This window comes from Epinephelus fuscoguttatus, linkage group LG18 (genome assembly GCF_011397635.1).
Source record: "Epinephelus fuscoguttatus linkage group LG18, E.fuscoguttatus.final_Chr_v1".
Lineage (NCBI taxonomy): Eukaryota > Metazoa > Chordata > Actinopteri > Perciformes > Serranidae > Epinephelus > Epinephelus fuscoguttatus.
Window position 1 is genome coordinate 40,247,105 of NC_064769.1, and position 23,767 is coordinate 40,270,871.

Consider the following 23,767-nt stretch of genomic DNA (forward strand, 5'->3'; position numbering starts at 1 on the left):
AGTTTTAAATAATATCTACATAAACTCTGCAGCAGTTGGTTAACTTGTTTTTGGTGGACTATTCCTCTGTTATTACAGTGCTAATTGGCATTGTATTATATATGGTTGGAAAGCCTGTTTATTTATTTTTACAATAATGTCGCACTTGTAAGGATCATGCATTTGTAGGATGAGCAACACAGCTGATTATGTGGGTAGCGCCCTATGGGTGGAGTGGGGGGGTGGGGGGGCAAACAAACTGAAGCAGCACTTCATAGCTCATCAAAAAAGTAAACAAATCTAAAAACAACACACAGTAATGTTGCCCAAACACTTGCCATTAGCACTAGTTGAACATCTTTCCTTCTGGCCTGCAAATTTCTCAATGACTTGCTGGTTAAACTGGATCTGAAGCAGTTAATGAAGTTAACATAATTTACAAAAAGGACAACAGACTAAAGCCTGAAGTTGCTTCATCTGTTTTCAGTTTCACTGCCTAACGTGCGCTCTACTGACCACCTAACATACTCTGACAACAGCGGTAACATTACAGAGGCATTCAATACATATTTCACTCCAAACAGCAGCATCCATGAACACTTGTTGCCCCCTCACCCCCTCCCACCCCGACACACAGTCAGACACACAGTTTGACCAAAATGAACCACAACCATTAACATTAAATACACCGGGGCCTGAAAGTAACGGTATTCACCTAAAACACGTTATTCACACACCATAAATCATTTGATTACTCAGCCAGAGGTTACAGCTGATGCAAATCTCCAAAGAAATATTTCTTACTGTGACTCCATGTTTTCCAACGCAGTCAGTAGGCTAACTTCAGACACTCCATACTTTAGACTCCAAATGTTAGATAAGCAGACAGCTGTCTGTCTTGCAACTCCGCACTTTATGATAGACGGCTGTGTCGTCATCCTGCTGGCCGTTGTGTGGGACGTAAATCAGCTGCATTCAGCTTTGGCTGCAGGAGAGATGCGCCCCGACAGCTCCTATCTCATGTACTGAAGAGGAGCAAACTGCGCATGTACAACTTACCAGAGTCTACGGGCAAAGATTGTTGCGCCTCAGGGAGGAAAAACATGACTAATCAGTAACTTTAGACAACGTATCTCAAAGCAATTGAATCGAATGCAACTGGACTTGGTTTTGTCTTCGAAGACGTTTCACCTCTCATCCAAGAGGCTTCATCAGTTCATGCTTGTCAGACTGGGCTGGAACTAGTCTGACAATGTAGAACATTTTTAATCTTCAGTTTCATTGCAGATGAAACATTTTACTCACTAACTATATAATATTTATCTTGCTCATCTTGCCCCTAAAAGAGACGGTAACTATGCAGTGAAGGAGAAATACACATCCACAAAAAATATTATGTTAAAAAAATCGGTCTATTGCAGAGTCAATTTACCCAGGTGTACACATTCCCATTACACACAAAAGCCAGATCTTAGTGGGTTTAAGTGAGATTTTTGACCAGTGTGAAATGGGTATAACACAAGCAGGAACACATCAACAACAACCACATTTGTATACTTGTGTTGATAAACACTTGTATCTGTATTCTGCTTTCCCTAGTTCCAAGATCGCGCCTTTCTGCTGCCCAGCAACTCATTCCAAGTAACTGCACAGGTATATTTGGCCACATCTTTCTGTTGATGTCAATAAACTGCTGTGGTCAGTTTGTAATGGGATTTTCACTGCTTTGATTTTCACTGTTTTGATCCTGTCAACAGCTTCCTTAAGAAAAAGAGGCGGCTCTGCCCCTTTTTGTAGAGTGCGTCTGTGTTAAGGGTTTTTTCATTCACAGAAAAAACAGCACATATAAGGAGAAATTAAATTGTACAAATACAGAAAAATATCAAAGGATAGTCATACACAAATTATAAATTGAGACAAAAACATGTATATAGGGGTCTTGTCTCTTACTTCAGTAGAGTTCAAATGTTCAACAATGACAACAATGTTCAAATCTAGGCTCAAAACAGCTCTATTTCACTGTGCATATGACTGAAAGGATCTTATCTGCACTCTTCTCTTTTGTATTGTGATTTTAATGCATTTTCTTGTTCTGTAAAGCACTTTGAATTGCTTTGTGTACGAATTGTGCTCTACAAATAAACTTGCCTTGCCTTGCCTTGCCTAGAGCTTGATGATGTCATGAGTAGCGTGGGGCCATGGGGGTGTTTACATTCATGATCTGTGAGACAGGCAGGGGCTGGATCCCAAGTCTCTTGTGTTTGTGTGTGTGTGTCTATATATATATAGTTAGTTAGTTACAAATTTATTAAAGTGTCCTGCACACCAGGGTGCCCAGCCCGCACGGGCTTACAAGACACTCGCTTAAAATACACATATTACAATCCAAGACAGCCAAAAAAGGATACAGTCAATATACTCGGAATGCGGCTTACGGATACAGAGTTCTCCTTCGTAGCTGCCATGCCTTCTCCAAAAACTTACTTAAAGTAAACACTTCTTCCTTAAACAGCCAACATAACATAGAACATTCAGATATCCAAAACAAATCAGGATTCTTTACCTGGATCTTTTCAAATAAAATGTTTCTTAAACCATGATAAAGTGGACAATGGAACACAAAATGAAATTCATCCTCCACAACTCCTAGGTCACAAAGCACACACAATCGCTGTTCTTCAGGAATACCTTTTATACCTACCTACCTCAACTGCCAAGGGTAAAACACCCGCTCTTAGTTGAGCACAGAGGGACCTCTGTCCTTTCTTTAAATTAAAAGAAACATAAGGTTCGGTGGAATACTCACTTTTAATCTGAATATAGTTTCTCAGTTTTGCTTTTTTCCAAATATCCACCTTCCATTGCTGTTGGTGTAACAATGACAGTTTCTGTTTGACCACCTTTAAATTACACTGTAAATTATTCATAAAATGTGCATTTAAATCCAAGAGTGAAAAAATTGAAGATATCTCTCTGATCCATGCATGGTTGTGTACTTTATTCCAATTAAATATACTTTTTGTTAACCTCTCCTCTGGCAGTTGAGTTAGGTGGTTCCACAGCCTGATCATCTCACATCTGTGCCTTGCCAAACAACTTTCCCAACCTGTATCACCTTCAATAGCTAACTTAGTAGTGTACTTATGCACCCCAAGGAAGCACCTCAAAGCTCTATTCTGAATAGTTTTGCATTCGGCAGCCTCCTCAGCGCCCCACACTCCTGCTGCATAAAAAAGGATAGAAGCAACCATAGAGTCATATAGTTTAGTGTAAGTAACAAAACCCAGGTCAGGACATAGTTTCAGTTTACCTAGTATGGCACCCAGAGCTCTACCTGCTGAGTCTGCCAACATTTTCCTTCCCTCTGAAAAATTCATAAATTCATTGATATTAAAATGAAATATTTATAAGAGGGGGTATAGCTCAAATTCACTGACCCAAAAAGAAATCCATAGTTGCTCTGCTGCTCGTATTTCCTCCTGAAATGTATAATCTGTGTTTTTTCCCTGTTGATTGCGAGTCTCCATTTACTACACCACCCCTCCATGATATTCAACATTTTCTGAAGATTAGACTCATTTTCAGCCACCAGGGCAATATCATCAGCATATAAAAGAATACTCAGATTAATATTTCCAATTGAAATTCCCAAATTTTCCTGCTTAATTTCCTGAGCCAGATCATTCACATATAAAGCAAACAGGGTTGGCGAGAGCACATCACCTTGCTTTACACCATAAGGTGTGGGAAACCAGCCAGTTCTACGATCATTTAACTGAATACAAGTGACTGGGGCTTTGTATAAAGCTTTAATGGCATTATAGAATTTACCATGAATACCAGAGCAGAGCAACTTATACTCCAATAAGTCTCTGTGGATCCAATCGAATGCCTTTTTAAAATCAACAAAGCAAACAAATGTATTTTTACCCTCCTCTAATCTTGCTCTTATGACTGATGAAATAACAAAAATATGATCGATACAAGCTCTTTCTTTTCTAAAGCCATTCTGCTCATCCACCAACCCGTTATTAAACTCCAAGTAATCAGTGAGTCTCTTATTTAAAATGCCAGAATAGAGCTTGTAAACCGTACTGAGCAAGCTGATGCCTCTATAGTTTAGGGGGACTCTGGGGTCTGCTGTTACTGATTTTGGGATGGGAATAATTATTGCTTTATCCCACATGGACGGTGTGATGCCAGTATTAAAACAAGTTTGAAATAAAGGATGTAACACAGTCAACAAGTTGGGGGATTTGAGCACCTCATTAGAGAGCTCCTCCACGCCCACTGCCTTTTTTACTTTGGCGCGATCTATAGCATCTTGCACCTCCATTAATGTAATTTCATTATTTAACATGTCACTGTGGTGATACACTGTATGTGAATTACACATCCTCCTTTCAAGATCACGTTTTAATTTACAAGTCTCCTTTAGAAATTGATCATTGAAAAGCACATCATTACTGCAAGCATAGAGGCTGCTGTAGTCGTTCTCCCATTTTTTTAATACTTGTTCACTTTCAAAAGAAGATTCCCCGTTTTCCATTACTATTTCCAAAGGGATCAGCTTACTCTTTTGTGGCCCAAGTCTGTTTATTTCTCTCCAAAATAATTGAGGATTGCTAAATTGCATTTGCTCCAACTGTAGAGCTTGTCCTCTCCTAAAACGCCGCTTGAAAAATCACAGTCTTCTATCAAAAAGAGTTTGACAGAGTTTAAATTCCTCATGCAAAATCCTCCTTCTACTGTCTTTACAGCTTAGATACATTTTTTCTGCCTTTCGCAAATTATACTGTAATTCATTCAGTTCAGTGTTCCAAAAAAGTTGCTTAATTCTGTAGTTCCTCTTCCTCACGTAATTTCTACCTGTGCAGTATTTGTCTAGTTCACCATGCAAAATATCACAAAGTCTGCCGTAACACTGATCTATATTTTCCTGAGTTCTACTGCCATTTTGCAGTTGATTTATGATCCCAAAAAGGGCATCATGACACACCTCGGAACATAAAAAATTTACAGGGAGGTGTTTAAGCCTACTCCTTTTTATCCCCTGATTTAAGTCTACACTCTGCTTAGTAACTTCAGCTGCTTGAAAACGGACACAGAGCAGCGCATGATCAGGCAGTTTACTGCGCACATCCAGCTGTTTAGTAGCTTCAGAGCCAACGCTTTCTATAAGTTGTGAAGGCATGTAAACTCTAAACTCAAGACAAGTTTTTAAATCGACCTGTGGTGTCACTATATAGTCTACCACAGCTTTACCTCTTACAGAAATAGATGTGAAATTATCCTGTTCTGGGTTTAATCTCCCACTGAGTACACAACATTTAGAGTCTTTCAAGAAATCAATAAATGATTGTCCATGTTTATTAATAGCCGTGTCCAGTACAGTTCTTTGGGGAATGTCATCTGAGTCGACATGATCCTTTAAATCCCCGATCCGACTATTCAGATCACCACAGATGTAAGTTGCGTCAACCTTAACTGTGTATACTAGCGTCAGTAAATGATTGAAAAAAGTGTCTGCATTCTGCCCCCATGTTGACGTTTCTGGGGATAAATAACATGAAATAATAACAAAAGAATATTGCAACTCTCTATGTACAAAACGTAAACAAAGAATTCCATCGTGCACTTTATCCACAATATTAACATAGTACTGTTCTAAAACAGTGTTCTTGACACAGAGTCCCACTCCTCCGGAGGCTTTGACAGCTCTCCTGTGCACGACACGGTTGTGACCGAACCACATGAATCCATTCATGAAAGGGAGTCCTCGGCTAAATGAGTCTCATTTAATGAAATGAAATCAGGATTTACAGAGTTGAGTAATATAGTTCTGAGCTCACAGTTTGTTGACGTCCAACCATTAACATTCCAACTAACCAGGAGAAACTGTTCTGTACTCACGGGCTGGGCATGACCTCCTCACACCCTGCTGCCAGGTCTATTCCCCCGTGCGTTCTCACCGGGTCCCGGGGGAATGCGTTTCACCAGCCGCCCATTTGCAGTCATGTAGAACTCTTTCCCGGCTGGGATTTCACGCAACAATGCCCTGATGTTTAGATCCGTTAGTCGCTCCACGTGCAACTTCGCCGACGACACAGACACATTGGAAACTGTCGCTGCTTTTTAATTTGGCTTTTCTGCGGAGCACAGCCACCTTCTCCTGGGTTGAGCGCAGCTCCACTTTAACCAGCCCTGATTGTCTCCCTCAGGCCTGAATGCGCTCCACAGCAACTAGCTCAGGCTCTGGGTAGCACTCGAGGCCTACGCGCAACAGGTCTTCCACTTTGGCCTTTAAATCCTCGTTGTCCTCTTGTGGCAGCCCCGCTATTATGAGAGAGACATCTGGATCGAACCGTTTGTTCTGTGTGGCCTTTTTTTTCAATGTACTGCTCAATCTTCTCCATTCGCGCACACAGGATGCCCACTTCCAGGTCAAAGTTAGTGTGTAGCTCCTTCACAACTTTCTCCAGCTCCTTCTTTAAAGCATCCTGATTTTCAGCGATCAGCTTCTCCACCACTCCCCGCAGATCGTCGATTTTACTATTAACTTGTTTCTCCACAGCAGTTTGCATACGATCCATTTTTGCATTTAGTGCTTTAAGCTCATGCATAACAGCTGAGTCGCTGCTACTGCTGTCACCATCCGCTTCTTTTTTACGCTGTCTTGTGTTGTCAGCCATAACGTTAATGAACAAAAAGGGACGGCCAGGAATGAACTCAAAGATATTGTCCGATTTTTTAAGAACTGAAAATCCGAGTTTAGACGTATTTAACGAGAGTATTCATAAGTTCACCTGAGAGACGCGACCATATATATATATATATATATTTATATATATATTTAGACACACACACACACACAAATATATATATATATATAGATATAGATATAGATATACATGCATATATGTGTATATATGTAACTTCATCATGGATAAAACTCACAGACAGACTGAGGGGGACAGCAATGCGCCGTTGTGTAGTCTGCCATTTCGAACAAAGAAGAATAACGTTTTCCGGGTCAAGGCAAGCTTGATTAAAAGAATTATTTTATTTCCCAACTTGTGTTTAATAAACACATAATAGAGAATCAGATAAAAGCTCATTTTTCGATTTCCAATTTCCAAAAGACAAACGGGAGACTACTCGTTTACCATTTTTTGTTTACCAACATCAAAACGAGAAACGAATGGTCGCAAAGTACACGGACCGGTAAGGAAAGTAGCTGCAGTTTAAGAGACTTGGGATCCACTCATAGTGAAGTTTAAGGATGCCTTCGGTGTGTTGTTAATGTGATTTTATGGGAAACTATAAACTATCAGTCAGGTCTCCTCCTCTGCAAAGCAAACTGACCTGGTGGCTACAGGTAATAGCGCAGTTTTGAAACCACAGTTTTTCCGAGATGAAGGACTGATTGTTGAGCTGCTGTTAACAGTTAACAGAGTTAATGCCGGATCCCGTTATTTAACAGTTTCAACACTAAATTACGCAGAGTGACGGACCCCAAGCCTTCAGTCTGGCTAAAAGACAAAATATAAGACAAAAATAAAAATACAGTGGTGAAGTTGGGATTTGTTTCTTGGAGTTATGTGCTTATCATCTTTTCTGTCTCTTGCAGGCTGCCAGGAGAAGCGGACTGGCCATGTTGTGGAAATGAAAATAAAGTTTGTCAAATTGACTTTTGTCTCTTCATCGTGCACACTTACACACGAAATAGGGTAACAGTTAGCTATTTTTGAATGTTAGCATTGATTTCTCACATTGACTGGTGAAATATTTGTAGTTTGAAAGGTCCAACCTAAATGAATAAAGGTCGTAACGTTAGTTAACGAAGCATATGAATATTAATCAGTCCATCAGAGTCACCACCTGTGTCTGGACTCTATGGGGAGATTCATCTTGCTGCTGCTCAGGGCAGACGGCCCTCAACTTACAAAATCTCCCTGTAGAGTTTCAGCGCCAAAGTCTTTTTGTCAAATCTTAACCATCACATATCTGTACTTTTGTAATCTGTATCCATCATTTATCTTTACTTCATTCACCCGTCTTCATTGCCAGTGGCTTCTTCTCTGTAGCTGTTGTTCATATGACAATAAATAACTTCAAACATGAAACCAGTTGTGAAGTACACATCAGGAGAGTTTGTATCCATTTTTACCCCTATATTATGGCATGCCATTTAGGACATTATTACATATATATATAATGTGAAGTTGCAGTACATGGAATGAAAGTCAGAATATATGGAATAAAATCTAAATATATAGATGACACTTGAATATTTGGAATGAAACTTGAGACTATAGATGTGTCACATCACTGATATGACACACAAATAAACAAAAGATGAACAATAAACTAAATAAATAAGGACAAACTAAGGACGTGCAGTGTTGAATTTGGCACAAGTTGGACACAGAACACATTTAGTAATAATAATCTTTGAATACACACGTGAACAGGATCTGTGCAGCAGTAAGGGCGAGGCTCCAGAGCTCTGTGAACTGAGTCGAGCATGTCTTCATCTATGTCCACTGTTTAAGTTTGACGCTAATGATGTCACTGCTGTCAAAATATCTCCGCTAATTAAAGCCATGCTCTAGTTTATACCCATGGTGGTTATGTCGAAGCAAGCAACTAATACACCTATTTGGATTAATTAATACATCTGCAAAGTATATTTCAGCGTGTCTCTGAGTAGAAGTGACTTGGGTGTGTTTTTATTTAGTGTTTTAGGGGCCCAGGGTAAATGCTGCCTTGATTTACATTTCACCGTTTACACACTGAGACTGTAACACATGCAATCTAACATCTGTTCAAGGGGAAGCTTTCAATTCTGGATAGTTTGAGAATAATAATGCATCATATCATGATTTGCATATTTTAAGTGCTTTGGGGGGGTTGTAAATTATTTCAGGGTCCAGTGAGTCAGAATAGCAACATGATTCAATATTTTCATGTGTAAACTTCATAATAAATCTCTAGCTGTTTGGGGCCCAGGTGTATTGGTCAGGATCTAAGGAAGTGTTGTGTCGAGCATGAAGTTGTTTGTATGAGCCGTTCTCCAGAAAGCTACAAGCTGCAATACCACAGGCCCAGCAATCGGCCTGTTCTGAACACACGTGTTTCCACTGACCTTCATCATCACCGTCATTATTATTGTAAATGGGTAAAGAATCATCATCATTGATTAGTTGTACCTGTGTCACATCTCTGCACCTTGCAGTGCTCCCAGCGGGTTTCAGAGTCAGTGGTGTAACACCAGGGCATCTTCTTATTGTCAGGGTTACGACAGTAGCTGTTATCCAGGCCTCTGACAAATGACAGACAGTAAGAATGATGAACACAGGTCAACTCAACAGTAAAGGCAACAGACCATATGTCCCTCTTTAATGAAAAACAACATGTTTCAGTTACAGTACTTGTGGGGGTAGTTCTCTGGCGTTCTGTCATGTTGGTGAGGCGTCTGAGCCGACCAGCTCTGGCATGTTTTGCCAGATTCAGTCACAGCAATCCTGCCTCGGTACATTTCACCATTACCAGTGGCACAGGTCAGCTCTGGGGCGATGGTGGGAGGCTCGGATGCTGAGCACAGAGGATGAGACAGACTGGTTGTAGAACTCAAAGACAATACAAGTGAAGTAGTGGCACTTTAAAATCATGTCAAATTACAAAGTAAAACTAACTGTGAAAATAGTGATTACTAAATTGCTGCTGAATTAATAAGAATAGAATCAGAAATACTTTATTTATCCCTGAGGGGAAATTGTGAATATATATTTTCATATACATATAGACATAACGAGCCCACAGTGACACTGTGCCTAACTACACCAGTAAGGTACATTTATATATTTTGTTATATGTCGGCCTGTCGACTATTATTTTACTGTAACATATGACACCAAACCATCTACATTTAATGCAGCACTTCTGATCACACCTATGACAGATATAATAACAGACATGATTCTTGGACTTTTACTGCACACCAGACTAAAACTATTAGAATGGTGGTTGTGTTGTGGTGTTTCAGCCACCAGGTGTCACTGTGTTTACTGTGTTTGATGCCGTGAAGCTTTGAATCTTTCTCAGCACTAACAGAGAGACAGCTGCAAAGCTTCATAAGGCTTCATTCAGCCATCACTGCAAAACAACCACCATCAGACGTGAAACCACCACAAAGACACGTCTGATAATCTGTCTGTTACTCACCATCATATATCAGATGAATCCACTGACAACAAGATGAACAACATGGCCGCTGTCTTGTTTGGTTGACACATTTTTTACCTTAGTGTCAAACACATAGTGTTTCGTGTGACTGCTTCACAATAAAAGCCCCCCTGTGTTTGTCCAGTTGAGCTTTCTCACAATCCGCCCACAGACTGTCAAAATTGTCTCACACAGACAGAGACAGAGAGTGCGGAGACTGTCACCTCCTTCAAGTTCCTGGGCACCCACATCTCAGCTGATCTCTCCTGGACCACCAACATCACAGCTATGGTGAAAAAGGCACAGCAGCGGCTGTACTTCTTGAGAGTTCTCAAGAAAAACAACTTGGAGAAGAGGCTGCTGCTGGCCTTCTACCGCTCCTCTGTGGAGAACATGCTCACATACTGTCTCTGTGTGTGTGGTATGCTGGCTCCAAGGCAGCTGACAGGAAAACCCTCCAAAGAGTGATCAACTCAGCTCAAACAATCATTGGTTGCCCTCTGCCCAAACTGGATGACATATCCAAATCCCGCTGTCACAACAGGATCACATCCACAACAACAGACCCCTCACATCCAGCCCATCACCTGTTTGAACTGATGCCCTCCAGGCGGCGCTACAGGTCAATTAATTCACACACCTCCAGACTCTGCAATAGTTTCTACCCCTGGGCCATAAGAACTGCCAACAAACACATGGAGACAGACAGACACACACACACACACACACACACACACGGAGACAGACAGACACACACACACACACACGCACACACAGGGAGACAGACAGACACACACACACACACACACACACTCACACACACACACACACACGGAGACAGACACACACACACGGAGACAGACAGACACACACACGCACACACACACGCACACACGGAGACAGACAGACACACACAAACACACACATGGAGACAGACATACACACACACACACGAAGACAGACACGCGCGCACACACACACACACACACACACACACACACATACACACACACAAGAAATGTTGCGTAACTTTCAGCAGCTCTGATCAGGCTGCAGGAGAGTGAACAGGAAACATCGAGGCTGATACCAATCAGATGTTGCATCACACGCAGCATCGTTTCCTACACATCTGTCCTGAGTCTGAATCTATGGCGGACTCCCCCACTACTGATAAGAACCACTGCACAGACAGATCATTACTCAGTTATACTAATTTATAAAATTGATTTGATGTTGCAGAAATAAAACTGGACTAAAAATAGATTCAAAAACTAAATAAAGTTTTTGTCCAGGGAAGATGATCGTCACACTTCTCTGAAGTTCATTTCTGTGAAACTGATAAAATCAGATTAATGCGGTCAGTGTGTTCTTCTTATTTTGGGCAGTCCCACTGACTGTTTAAGTGAGGCCTGTACATGAACCGATTGGTCCATCTGAGATAGTCACTGAATATAAGCACACTGATTGGATGTTGAATAATAGATAATAGATGTTGGATAACTGACTGAAAGAAGAACAGAATAAAACTTGATGTTGGTGTGTGTGAGCAGTTTGTTCTCTGATTTAAAGGTTCAGTACAAATATTAATAATAACACATCATCTTTAAGCAGAGTCCTACCTGAGCTCCACAGCACCAGCACCAGCACCAGTACCGACAGGTGATCCATGTTCAGGTGGACCGTCTCTCTGCCCGTCCGTCTGTCTTCCTGTGTGTCCGCTGTGATCATTACGTTATGTCCTCAGTGTGTATCTGCGCACAGGAAGAGGTGGAGCTTTACTGAAATATATCTGTCACATCCTGCCTCTCTGTACCTCCCTACAGCTACTTTTCAGGCCTTTATCAAACCCCGCACCCTCTCCCTCCCCACATCCACTTCATCCACCACACTGAGTACCGTCTCAAACCAACTAGTCAGGAGAGGAAGTGAGTTATAAAACCCTCCAACAGTGAGCCTGCACCAGTGCTGACAATGTTACAATGTTTACAGAGCCGACCGCAGCGCCACAGACTGCGGAAAAACTCGTGGGGAAGGAACAGCGGTCCTTGTCAAACAATCCTGGAGCACCGACAACCTGGTTTAATGCGGATGTACGCAATAAGATCAGAAATCGGTGCACCGCTTTCAAATTAGGAAACATCATGGAGTACAGACAGGCCCGATACGACCTCCAAAAATCCATCCAGACTGCAAAGAGGACATACACGCAAGGACTTAAGAGCAGCTACAGGGAAAATAACACTAGCAGCATGTGGCAGGGAATGCAATCAATCACTAACTACAGAACATCTACAAACAGAACTGTGACCCGGGACGCCTCTCTACCAGACAGCCTCAACAGTTTCTACGCCAGGTTTGACCAACACAACAGAGACACTCCCCAAAAGGCCCCCTGTGACCCTGATGAGAATGCACTCCAACTGACGCACACACAGGTCCTTGGGGCTCTGAGGCAGGTGAACCCCCACAATGCAGTTGGACCTGACCGTGTGGCACCGAGAGTCCTGAGGGCCTATGCAGAACAGCTGGCGGAGGTGTACAAAGACCACCTAACACCACCCACCACAATGAATGATTTCTGACCTGTTGCACTAACTTCAGTTGCCATGAAGCGTCCTGAGAAGCTGGTGTTAAAGCAGATAAGCTCTGTGGTCCCAGACACAGTGGACCCCCTCCAGTTTGCCTACCGCTCGAACAGATCAGTGGACAGCGCGGTGGCACTGGCACTTCACTCCATTCTGCAGCACCTGGACTCTCCCAACACTTGCGCACGGACACTGTTCCTGGATTACAGCTCCGCCTTTAATACAGTCAGACCAATGAAGCTGATTGCCAAGCTGGCAGACCTGGGAGTACCAACACCCACCTGTAACTGGATCCTGGACTTCCTCACAGACAGACTACAGGTGGTGAGGATGGGAAAGAAGGTCTCTGCTGAGCTCACAGTGAGCACAGAAAACCCCAGGGCTGCTGTCTCAGCCCTTAACTCTTCTCACTGTACACATGACTGTGCCTCCACTCAGGACAATAACATCATCTTTAAGTATGCGGATGACACAACCATCCTCGGCCTGATCAAAGGGGGGGATGAGTCATCGTACAGGGACCTGGTCCACAAGATCACTGTCTACGGAGAGGACAGTGATCTTGTTCTCAACCTAGACAAAACAAAAGAACTCATTCTGCATTTCAGGAAGAGAGCCCCCCCCTCTGCAGCCTCTCATCATCAAGGGGACTGAGGTTGAGCGGACTGACAGCTACAGGCTCCTAGGCCTTCACATCACAGAGAGCCTTAGCTGGGTGAAAAACACTGCAGCAACAGTGAAAAAGCTCAGCAGAGACTCTACTTCATCAGGCTGCTGAAGAAGGCCAGACTCAAACACCAGCCCCTCACCCAAGTCTACAGAGGACTTGTTGAGAGCATCCTCACCAGTGGTATAACAGTGTGGTACGGTAACACCACCCTGGCTGAGAGGAAATCACTGCAACAGGTCATTAAAACTGCAGAGAGGGTCATTGGCTCTGACCTCCCCTCCACTGATACTATATATACCCAGCGCTGCAGGAGAACAGCACACAGCATCATTAGGGACAAACATCACCCAGCTCACGCCCTGTTCAAGTGGGTGGAGTCAGGCTACAACCTGAGACAGCGCAGGCCTGTGAGCATCAGAACTGTCAAGGCCCGGTTCCACAACAGCTTCTTTCCATCCACTGTCAGACTGGTGGCACAGGACATGAAGGAGGGACAGACATATCTCACTCCTCACTGACACTACCTGTCCCTACATATACACAGATACAAAATGTGCAATACTGTAATGGACTCACTCTCCACATGTGCAATATATTATGTGCAATAAGTGATCAGTATTAGGAATGTCATTACTCGTTACATCTTTTTATATTTATTTTATACAGGGTTCTCTCCACATCCAGTGTACTGTATTACCACTCATGAGTGGATTTGTATGTTTGTGTGTTTGCACTATTTGAGCTGCTCTTTTATTTATTTTAGGTCTTAATTAAACGTGTCTATTTTATATTTTTATATTTTTTTTTAACTAAGCTGACAAAGAGAGACGCACAAGAATTCCAATGTGCCTGTGCTGTAACGTACCTGTGCAAATGGCAATAAACTCTATTCTATTCTATTCTATTCTATTCTATTCTATTCTATTCTTTGCTTATCTTGTAGAAAAGATCCCACTGAACGGCCAGTGGTGACATACTTTGATGTTTTCATCTATTTTATTGAATCACAAGGTAAAATCCCCATTAAGATACCAAAGATCAAAACCAGGCATTACATAGCTTAGTTAGCTTCAACCTGTACAGTTTGTCTGGCCAAATTAGCAAAATGCTGGCTGCATGTCTGCATACTGAGTGTCAGGGTCCCACAGTTTCCTCATGTCCTCCTGCTCATGCCTCACGTCTTATTGTTTTAAAGCTCAGTTTTTTGGTTGGGCAGTTTGTGAAAACTTAGTTATGAATTCTTTGCAGTGTTGGTAGTGCATCCCACCACAGAGCAGCTTTTAGGTAGTTTGTGTTTGCTAGATGTTAAAGACAAGGAGGCACCTTCAGGTAATACAAAGTCAATGGTGGGGGCGGGAGTTAAATGCACTCTGTCTCTATTGGGCTTCTCTCAGTGTGTCTGTGTGAAAGTATCCAATCTGCACATCAGCGTCATGACAACTGTTGCTAAGTGAAGACTGCGAGCATGTAAAGGCGGGGGAGCAGAGAGCGGCCTCACTTCTCTGAACTGCATTTCTGTGAAACTGATAAACTTTAATTAGATAAGAAGCTGCTGATAAATTACTGATTATAGGACTGTGGTCTCTGTTACCATGACAACCAGGCTGAGATGTTCCTATAAGATTAATGTGGTCAGAGTCTTCTTGTTATTTCCTGTAGACATGTTAACATCAGCAGAGTCATTCAGAGGAGACTGAATTTCAGCAGTGAATAACCATTATATTGATTATTGATGAATCTATGATGATGTTTTTCAGTAATCAATCACTGAGTCTATAAAACATCAGTAAACATGTGCAGCACAGTTTGTCACAGTCCAAGGTGACGTCTTTAAATGCCTTGCTTTGTAAAGATATTCTGTTGAAATGTTGACTCCTCCCACTACTGTGATGTGATTGGCTGAATTAAAAACTGATACGTTTTTGGGATTGTGAGCCTCTGATTGCCCCCCGCCCTCTTGAGCTCACATGTGTACGTCTAAAATGGTGGCACTGAAACTGGCACATGCACACAACTAAAATCGTGTCTCTGTGGCTCTGCAGGGGGAAGATACTGTGTATTTGTGTTACCATCATCATCATCAGCAGCAGCAGCAGCAGCAGAGTCACTATTGTTGTTGTTAGTGGGGAACAAATAACACTGACAGAATACCTGTTGTATTTTCACTCGTTTAAATTTCCATGTCACAAGTTTTATTACTCTGACATTCTCACTGTTCTTCAGTCTACAAACATTTCACTCTCCTGAATTATTTAACAATCAGATAAGTTCTGAATAACTTTATCGGCCAAACACGTGAACACATGGAAGGAATTTGACCCTATGTAACAACAGACCGTAAAAACAATCATGGACGTAACCCCCGTGATGTCACACGCTGGTTTGGGGAAACCCATTTTGAAGTTTGGCATTTTGGTCATCGCCATCTTGTTTTTTTGGAGCCTGAAGTGACAAGAGGGTGGAGGAGTGGAGGAGTGGAGGAGCAAGGGGTGGATCTGACAGTTCACTATAAATCGACAGTGTGTCACTCAAAGAGGCCCCGCCCTTAATGATGCGTAACATTTAAGCATTAATAAAATGTAAACAGGTGAGTTCTATCTAAATTCAGCCCCATACAGTTGTCATGAATGTTTTTTGTACCAGGCTGTAAACATGTTTATTTCTACATGTTAACATGGAGGTCTGTGGGGACTGACTCACTGTTGAAGCCAGCCTCTAGTGGACAGTAGAGGAACTGCAGGTTTTGTCACCAGTGTTGGTTTTATTTTTTAGTCCTGGAGGTTGCTGTAATCTACAAACACAAAAATACACACAAAAATAAAAACAAGGACAACAAAGACGGACAAAGACAAACACCAACAATTAACTATGAGCAGATATAAATGTAGCTGTAGGTGTAAACAGTAGGATGGTGCAGAGTGCAGAGGGCGCTGGAATAATAAGATCAATATAGAAAGATTCATGTACAGGGATTTTTAAATAAACCTGAGGTGGATGGATGTGACAGTTTATACAGTTTATACAATGTCCTCAGATTTAGGTTTCACAGTGACGAGATTTACATGATAAAAAACTAAACTATAAAAATATATAATTTACAGGTACAGTCGATGTTTCAGCTTCACTTTTTAGATCCACAAGCTTCTTGTACCTTTGTATTGATGTTTTCTAACAACTGTTCATCTTTCATCAAACTGTCCTTTTAACAAAACTCATCACAACAAAGTTGCTGTGTGATTACAACAGTGTCACTGGTTTTTGAAAGAGATGCTGTTGTTGAGTCAGACTTTAACACATCTTTGTAAAACTTCCACAGACTGAAAAAAGATTTACAGAGTTACTTTCCTCAGGACACTGACCATGAACAAAGGATCCTCAGAGGTGTGTCTGTTGCCCTCCACGCCATCATAGAAGATGATGCTGTGCCATATCACCAAATGTTCAAGACGTGGCTGTTGTGTTGGAGGGGGCCGTCGTGCTGCGTGACCTACCAGACCTCTGCACTGCTGTTGCAGACCCCTTTTACCTTCTGTATGCCGTGAACATCATGGGGTACACCTTTGAAGCAGTCCAGACCGTCTTTATTGAGCTCATCTCTCGATGAATGTGTGTGGGGAGGCCAGTTCCTGTGCATTGTGGTTAGTGCTCATGTTAAACTTCACAGCCATTCAACCAGTCATTTGAAGCATGTACGTCTCCTTTGGCTCTGAAATAGAGATTGTCAGTTGAAGTGTCAGTGTCAGTTGCCACTTGACAACAGGCGCAGCTTTTAACTGGTCCAGTTCACTGTGGTTAGTGCTCCTTTAAACATTTCACTCACACAGCTGATTTTTCAGGATGAATGTTTGTGGCATTGTCAGTAGCTATTTTAGTGTCTGAGGTCCAGTAGGATTTATCACTATATTCAGTCATGGAGAAAACTCAGAGTGTTTTGTTTACTGTCAACAATATAGAAACACTAGTCCATACCCACTGAGTGCACAGCTGCCCACGTACAGTTTCACATGGTGTGTGTTTGGGACACAGGTCATAGGAAATTGCAGATTAAATAGTCAACTGAACCCATTAAGAAGAGCAATGTATTCAGACAGAGTGTTTGTGAAGCTGATAGTACGATTGCTTTATTGAAAGTACAGTAGATTGACCACGTCAGTGAGTAGAAAAACGTGGGACAGACAGAATGACTGACTGACAGAATGACACACTGACAGTTTCCGTGATTATGTGCAGCATACCATACCATGACTTAGTCATACCAAACATTAGAAACAACACCAACATTGGTCCACAGGGGGAGCCACAGCGATCGGTCACATTTTAGCCATTTTGAAGCATTTTTCTGTTGTTATAGCGCCACCCAGTTGCCAATTAGAGTTAAATTTCTCCAGTCACCTTGAGGCGTCCTGTTCTACATATCTACCAAGTTCAGTAAAAATCCATATGGCGGTTAGGCCTAGATAAGAAATGAGCTCTCTAGCGCCCCCATTTTGTTTGATGGGGTCAATAATGGAGGGGTCCCCTCAGATTATGTGTGGTCATATGCCTACAAAGTTGCGTGGTGATGGGTGAAACCCTTGAGATGTTCTACACCTTTATGTGATGAGCCACGCCCTCCGCAATATTCATTGCCTTATAGAAGCTCAGTTTTAGGAAGTTTTCCAACTTTTGCCAAGAGGGAACTTTAGATATTGCTCCCTAGATTATGTTCACCCAGTTTCATGCAGATCGCTCAAACTTCCTAGGAAGAGATCCATTTGAAGTGTTTTTCAAAACATTCAAAATGGCGGAAAATCTATATAAGCGGAAGTTATGGGTTCTTGAGGCAAATGTGTTCCTCATGAGGAGAGGCATCTCTGTGCAAAGTTTCATGTCTCTACCACATACGGGGCATGAGATATGCACATTCAAAGTTTGACATTTCAATGGGTTGCTATAGCGCCCCCCTTTGGCCAATTGATGTAATATTGCTTCATTGGCATCCTCCCATGACCCTCTACCACTGTGCCAAATTGTTGAATCATGTTTGTTTAAAGCAACAAAGCAGGTTTAGTTCATTTTCAGCTGTTTGCTCTTTATTTCATTTACTCATTCATTTACTGAGCACACCTTAAATACAGTTACAGTTAGAAAGGCAGAGTTTTGGGGTGTCGGTGGCTTAGTGACATGTTTTAACTAGTCGTTACAAGCATGAACACACATGAAGACAGCGGGTAACTAACATGTAATAATATTGATTGTAATAAAAATCAGAGCACATACGACAATCTGAGTTTACATGCGACATGCTCAATATAAGCTGATTAATATGAGAAGAAAACGTCATGTTTAACTGATTTATATGTTTATACTGTATTTATTATATATGTCAGTGTTGTGTTACTGTCACAACAAGAGTTTATTAAAACGTCTGTCAACATCAGAATCAATGACAGCTTCATATCCATTAAAAGATTAAAAACAATGAACCAACACAAAGAAACTACAGATAAATAAAAGTATTTCTGTCCAACACCATGTGACCTTAATTTGTGATTTGAGCAAGGAGAGAGCTGTTGTACTCAACATTAACCAGCAGGGGGCGTCCTCACTCCATCTCAATCCAGAGCTTTTGACCGAATCACATGGTCTTCATCAACAGATTGAATCTACTTCCCATGATTCTGAGCAACTCCACGACGTCTCATCCATGTTGGCTTGACAGGTGAAACACTCAAATTCAGTCAAAAGCTCCAGAACAAGTGAACATTGAGTTGAGATTATTTCATCAACTGCCACAGTGTACATACTGGATGTATCTGCTTCTGCTGTACACTGTGAAACTAGTGAAAGCACTTTGTTCACACATGAAGTGACGCAAGACGTATGCTGACAGATAATGGACTTCATTTCTTGTCTTTTTTTATGTTGTTATTTTCTTCCCTTTCTTCATTTCCTCCCAGCAGTACAGATTTTAATTTCATCAATAAAAAAATAAATTTTTATCTCCAACAAAAACAAGCATAAAACTAAATAAGAAATGACCTCTGAAAACAAAATCTATGACAAAATGTTTTACAATTTTCCATAAGCAAATAGAAATTAAATAATAATGTGAAAAATAGATGAATGGACAAATTAGCTGAGCCCTTGTTAAAGTCTTCAATGACATTCACTTAAAACACAGAGAGTGGCAGAACTATAGTCTCAGTATTTCTGGATCTCAGTGACACAATTGACACGGTCGACCACAACATATTACCAGACCGACTGGGAAACTGGGACTCTGGCACAGTGCTAAACTGGTTTGATTTCCTCCTCCCTCTCCTTTGAACTGCCTTGTTACCAAAATGTGTTATAGAAATAATCTTTCCTTGCCTCACACACACACTAAATATAATAAAAAACATATTTTGTTATGTTTAATGTCTAGAAACATTTATCTATATATGTTTGCAGAATCTGGAGGTGTCAGGTCAAGATTTTGGTGTCAGGAGTGTTCTGGCTTTCATCTGCAGTCTGAATATTATTGACCAGTCATGTCTGAGCAGCAGGTAGGTCTGTGTGGAGAGGCAGAGCGCACTGGCTGAAAAACAAACTCAGAGCCCGTCGACTATCATCTTATAATGATTTAGCTTTAGAAAGAAAATCTCCACATTCACAGGCAGATATCTGTTTACATGTTTTATATTAGCCAAAATAACTTGGGCACAGAAGAGGAAGTCTTGACTCAGATATCCACTGGCTCAGCCCAAAATATCTACCCTCACCCCCAGATGCTTCAACATCATCAGACTGACAGTCAATGGGTCCCAAAATTGTATTAAGTTTAAAAAGTCACCCGTGGAATTTGTTCTTTCAGTACTTTACCAGCTGCAGACATGTAGCGCCACACTGATCTGGTTCCTTCATCCATTCGTCTTTTAATCTCTTCCAGTTTCTGGACCTTCTCTGTGTCTCCTTTCTCCTTCATCTTCTCAATCAGGAGGTCCAAGTGGACATGAGTGGACACTGCATTAACTTTCAGGGCATTCTGCTCCAGTTTGATGACATGATTGAAGGACTCTTCCAGGAACTGATCCTTTTCTCTCTGAAGTTCTTCCATTTTCTTTTTCAGATCTTCCAAAAGACTTGATGTCTTCTTACTGTCTGTTTTACTCTGTTCATACTTCTCTTTCACAGCTTGTAGAGTCTTTTTAACTCTCTTTGTCTTGGTCACAAACTTCCAGTTTTCTTTCAGATGAGCTGATGCAGGACACTTCCCGGTACATGAAGTGCAGCGGCCATCTTTCATGACCTCACAGTGTTCTGGTTTCCAGGCCATTGTGCATCCAGGATAGTGACAGTTCTCCTTGCAGACAGTACAGCAGACAGCTCCCTGAAAGAACACCAACCACCACATTCCACCATAGATAGGTTCTCTTTCTGTGTAGACCTCATCAACATCTACAGTGAACTCCTCGTTCTTCTTCATCTCTCGTTCATATTTCTCCAGAGCTTCCTGAGTCTGATGGATTTCTCTCTGTTTTAGTTCAGTCAGCTCGATCCTCTCCTGCAGGTTTTGGAAGCAGGCTGTCAGTCTGATTTGTGCCCTCAACACTTCGATGGTTTTCATCAGGTTCTGAGGTTCAGTTTTTTTCAGGAAATCAGTGAATTGTTTCATTCCTTTCATTGTTACATCCCACACACTCTTTAAAATGACCTTATTTGGCTTTGTTCTCTCTGTGCTCTGGCGGTTATTCAACATAAAATGAAGAGGCTGATTCTTCTTATCTTTGGCACATTTGATTTTTGCGTCTTCTAGAGCTCGTAGAACATTTTCAGGAGTCAGACCATCTGAGTGTGTGATGAGGACGACAATCTTCTCCTCCAGGTTTTTTCCAAACAGAGACATGACTGAATCAAAGATGTACCTCAGTCGATCACTCAGTCGATTATCAGTTGCTTACATCACCAGACCCACTGCATTGATCTCATGGACGCCATCGTGTGAGGAGAACAAGTCAAATAATCTTTGACAGATGATGGCATCGTGTTCAATCCCAGTAGTGCTCCCAAATCCAGGAGTGTCGATGATGGTCAGAGAGTAGGGCAGAGTTTAATCTTCAAAACCAAAGATCTTGTACACGATCACATCTGATGTCTGACTTTGTGACTGACGTCTCTTCTCGTCCTCTACGATCTGAAACCAGACATCGTCCTCCCACTCCACTCCCATGGCGTAGTTGACCAGAGTGTTGATCAGAGTAGATTTTCCTGCTCCTGTTTCACCCACAAGCAAGATGGTTTTGTTTTTCTTGTTTGGATTTTTTTCACCAAGAGTCATTTTTGTCAGAGTTCCAATACTCTCTTTCTCTGAATATAGCTTGTAGAGAGTAGGAGATCCTGAATGGATCAGAACTTTGGGGATGTTATAATATTTGGATGACACATTCCTGTAGAAAAGTAAATATATGAGTCAAACACAACTGAACATAGATTCTAAGTGTTACATTCGCGGCCAACTGGACTTGCTTGAGTTCTTGAAGATGTTTTGCCTCACATTCAAGAGGCTTCTTCAGTTCTAACGGACTGGTGTGGTGTTGGGGGCTTTAAACCCTGTCTGGATGTGAAACCTTACACATGTGAGTTGTTAGCCCACCCCTCCATCATGTGGGTCTTTCATACCATCTGTCTTCTCTGGCCAAAAAAAGAGGAGTAAAAGAAGCCATCTATGTCAAACTGGATGGACCATTGTTAAAAAGAACAGGTGGCCTACGACACCACTAATCATCCACCTACAGTGCAGTCTTGAGTTCCCTCCCCAGATGACTTCACACCCATTCACCCTTGCACCCACCTGACCTTAACATGAACGACTCACATGTGACCCTAACAACTCTGTACGGGTTCACACCCACACAGAGTTTAAAGACTGTGACTCTGTACCAGTCATTTAGAACTGAAGAAGCCTCATGGATGAGAGGCAAAACGTATTCAAGAAACTCAGGCAAGTCCAGTTGCCTATGATATAGCACTTCAGATTACCATGACCTGGATGACTGAGAATCTTCACGGACATGTACTGAACATCGAACGGAATAATGAAACATCACTGTGGCCTGTAATAAAGAATGTTAGCCAAACTAGCAACAAAACATGAACCAATATATCCAAACTATATATTTACAAACTAAGCAGTGATATTAGGTCAATCAGTTCATCATTCAGAATAATCAGTCTCATCACCAAAAAGCATGATCAATGCCAAAGAAAATATTTCAACCAAAATGGCCTAAACTGAGTTGATTTCACTTAAAGATGCGTACAGTCAGACTCCATGCTAACACGTACACATTTCTGGAATAAAACTATTGAACACTAAAACACTCTGATTTTTTAGGAGTGTTGGTATTACTCACGTCGCCATGGTAACAGGTTCAGAGGAAGCTTGAGGATGGATCACGTTATGATTTCTTTGGATAAAAGAAATACAAGTCAGTGACGTACACCTCCTGATACTGTAGATACGATATCATAACTAACATGATTAAAGACACCCACCTCCTACACAGAGTTTAAAATCAACCACAGCTGTTCATAAAAAACATCATCAGATATAACAAAAAGAGGAATCAACCAAACGCTCAAGTGTAGGGCTGTCTAACAATTCATTTTATTAATCATGATTTATTGCATGTTTAAAATTCAAGTATTTTGCATTTACAAACAATTTTGAAGTCCAGTGTTAAAAAGGTGATACAGTTCTTAGCAGAGTGTTTTGATTGGGAATGAAACGGCCCAGAGACAGCTTCTTTCCACAAGCCATCACTACACTGAACACACACACACACACACACACACACACACACTTCCTCCAACACGCACACAGACCCATGCAGCCCCTCCTCCCCTACACACTGTTGCATGAATGTAACTTATGTAACATAATTATTATCTGTATTTCTCGTCTGCACCTTAGAAGTAGCCCACACAAGCCGTTTATACACAAGCAGAAATGTATATGATAGTATGTGCAAGATAATATACCTTTAATAAATAAATAAACACTAATACTCACTGTGTCACATTAATATGAATGCATGGTGCTTATCGCTGATTATTTACAGCAAACAAACAACAGTTTATACACGCTTGTAGAAATCTACAAGAGTAGCTTTTCATTTATTTGTAAATTAATTTAATGTATTCACTGATTTTTGTTTTTAATTTTCAGGTCCATTTTATATTTACAAAAAATATTTGTAAGTTAACAAATCTTTTTTTTAATATTTCTAGGAGGCGTTTCATATTTACAGATTACACAGTTACACACAAATTGTCAATCTGA

General features: G+C 41.4%; 2 protein-coding genes across 2 annotated transcripts in view; both read right to left on the bottom strand.

Moving 5' to 3' along the window:
• LOC125905936 (scavenger receptor cysteine-rich type 1 protein M130-like) overlaps positions 1-16,295 on the bottom strand; it is a 362,554-nt gene extending 346,259 nt beyond the window's left edge. Inside the window, exons 1-4 of the mRNA XM_049604264.1 lie at positions 16,162-16,295; positions 11,826-11,957; positions 9,414-9,576; positions 9,192-9,304 (exon numbers count right to left, since the gene is read on the bottom strand). Coding sequence (XP_049460221.1) covers positions 9,192-9,304; positions 9,414-9,576; positions 11,826-11,934 — 385 coding nt within the window. The 5' untranslated portion in view covers positions 11,935-11,957; positions 16,162-16,295. The remainder of the gene's footprint in view (positions 1-9,191; positions 9,305-9,413; positions 9,577-11,825; positions 11,958-16,161) is intronic.
• A 2,211-nt stretch (positions 16,296-18,506) lies between these two features.
• Positions 18,507-21,763, bottom strand: LOC125905938 (uncharacterized). The gene is given in 1 exon segment (XM_049604268.1): positions 18,507-21,763. A coding segment is annotated over 1 exon segment (1,497 nt). The 3' UTR covers positions 18,507-20,266.
• Between the last annotated feature and the right edge of the window lie 2,004 nt (positions 21,764-23,767).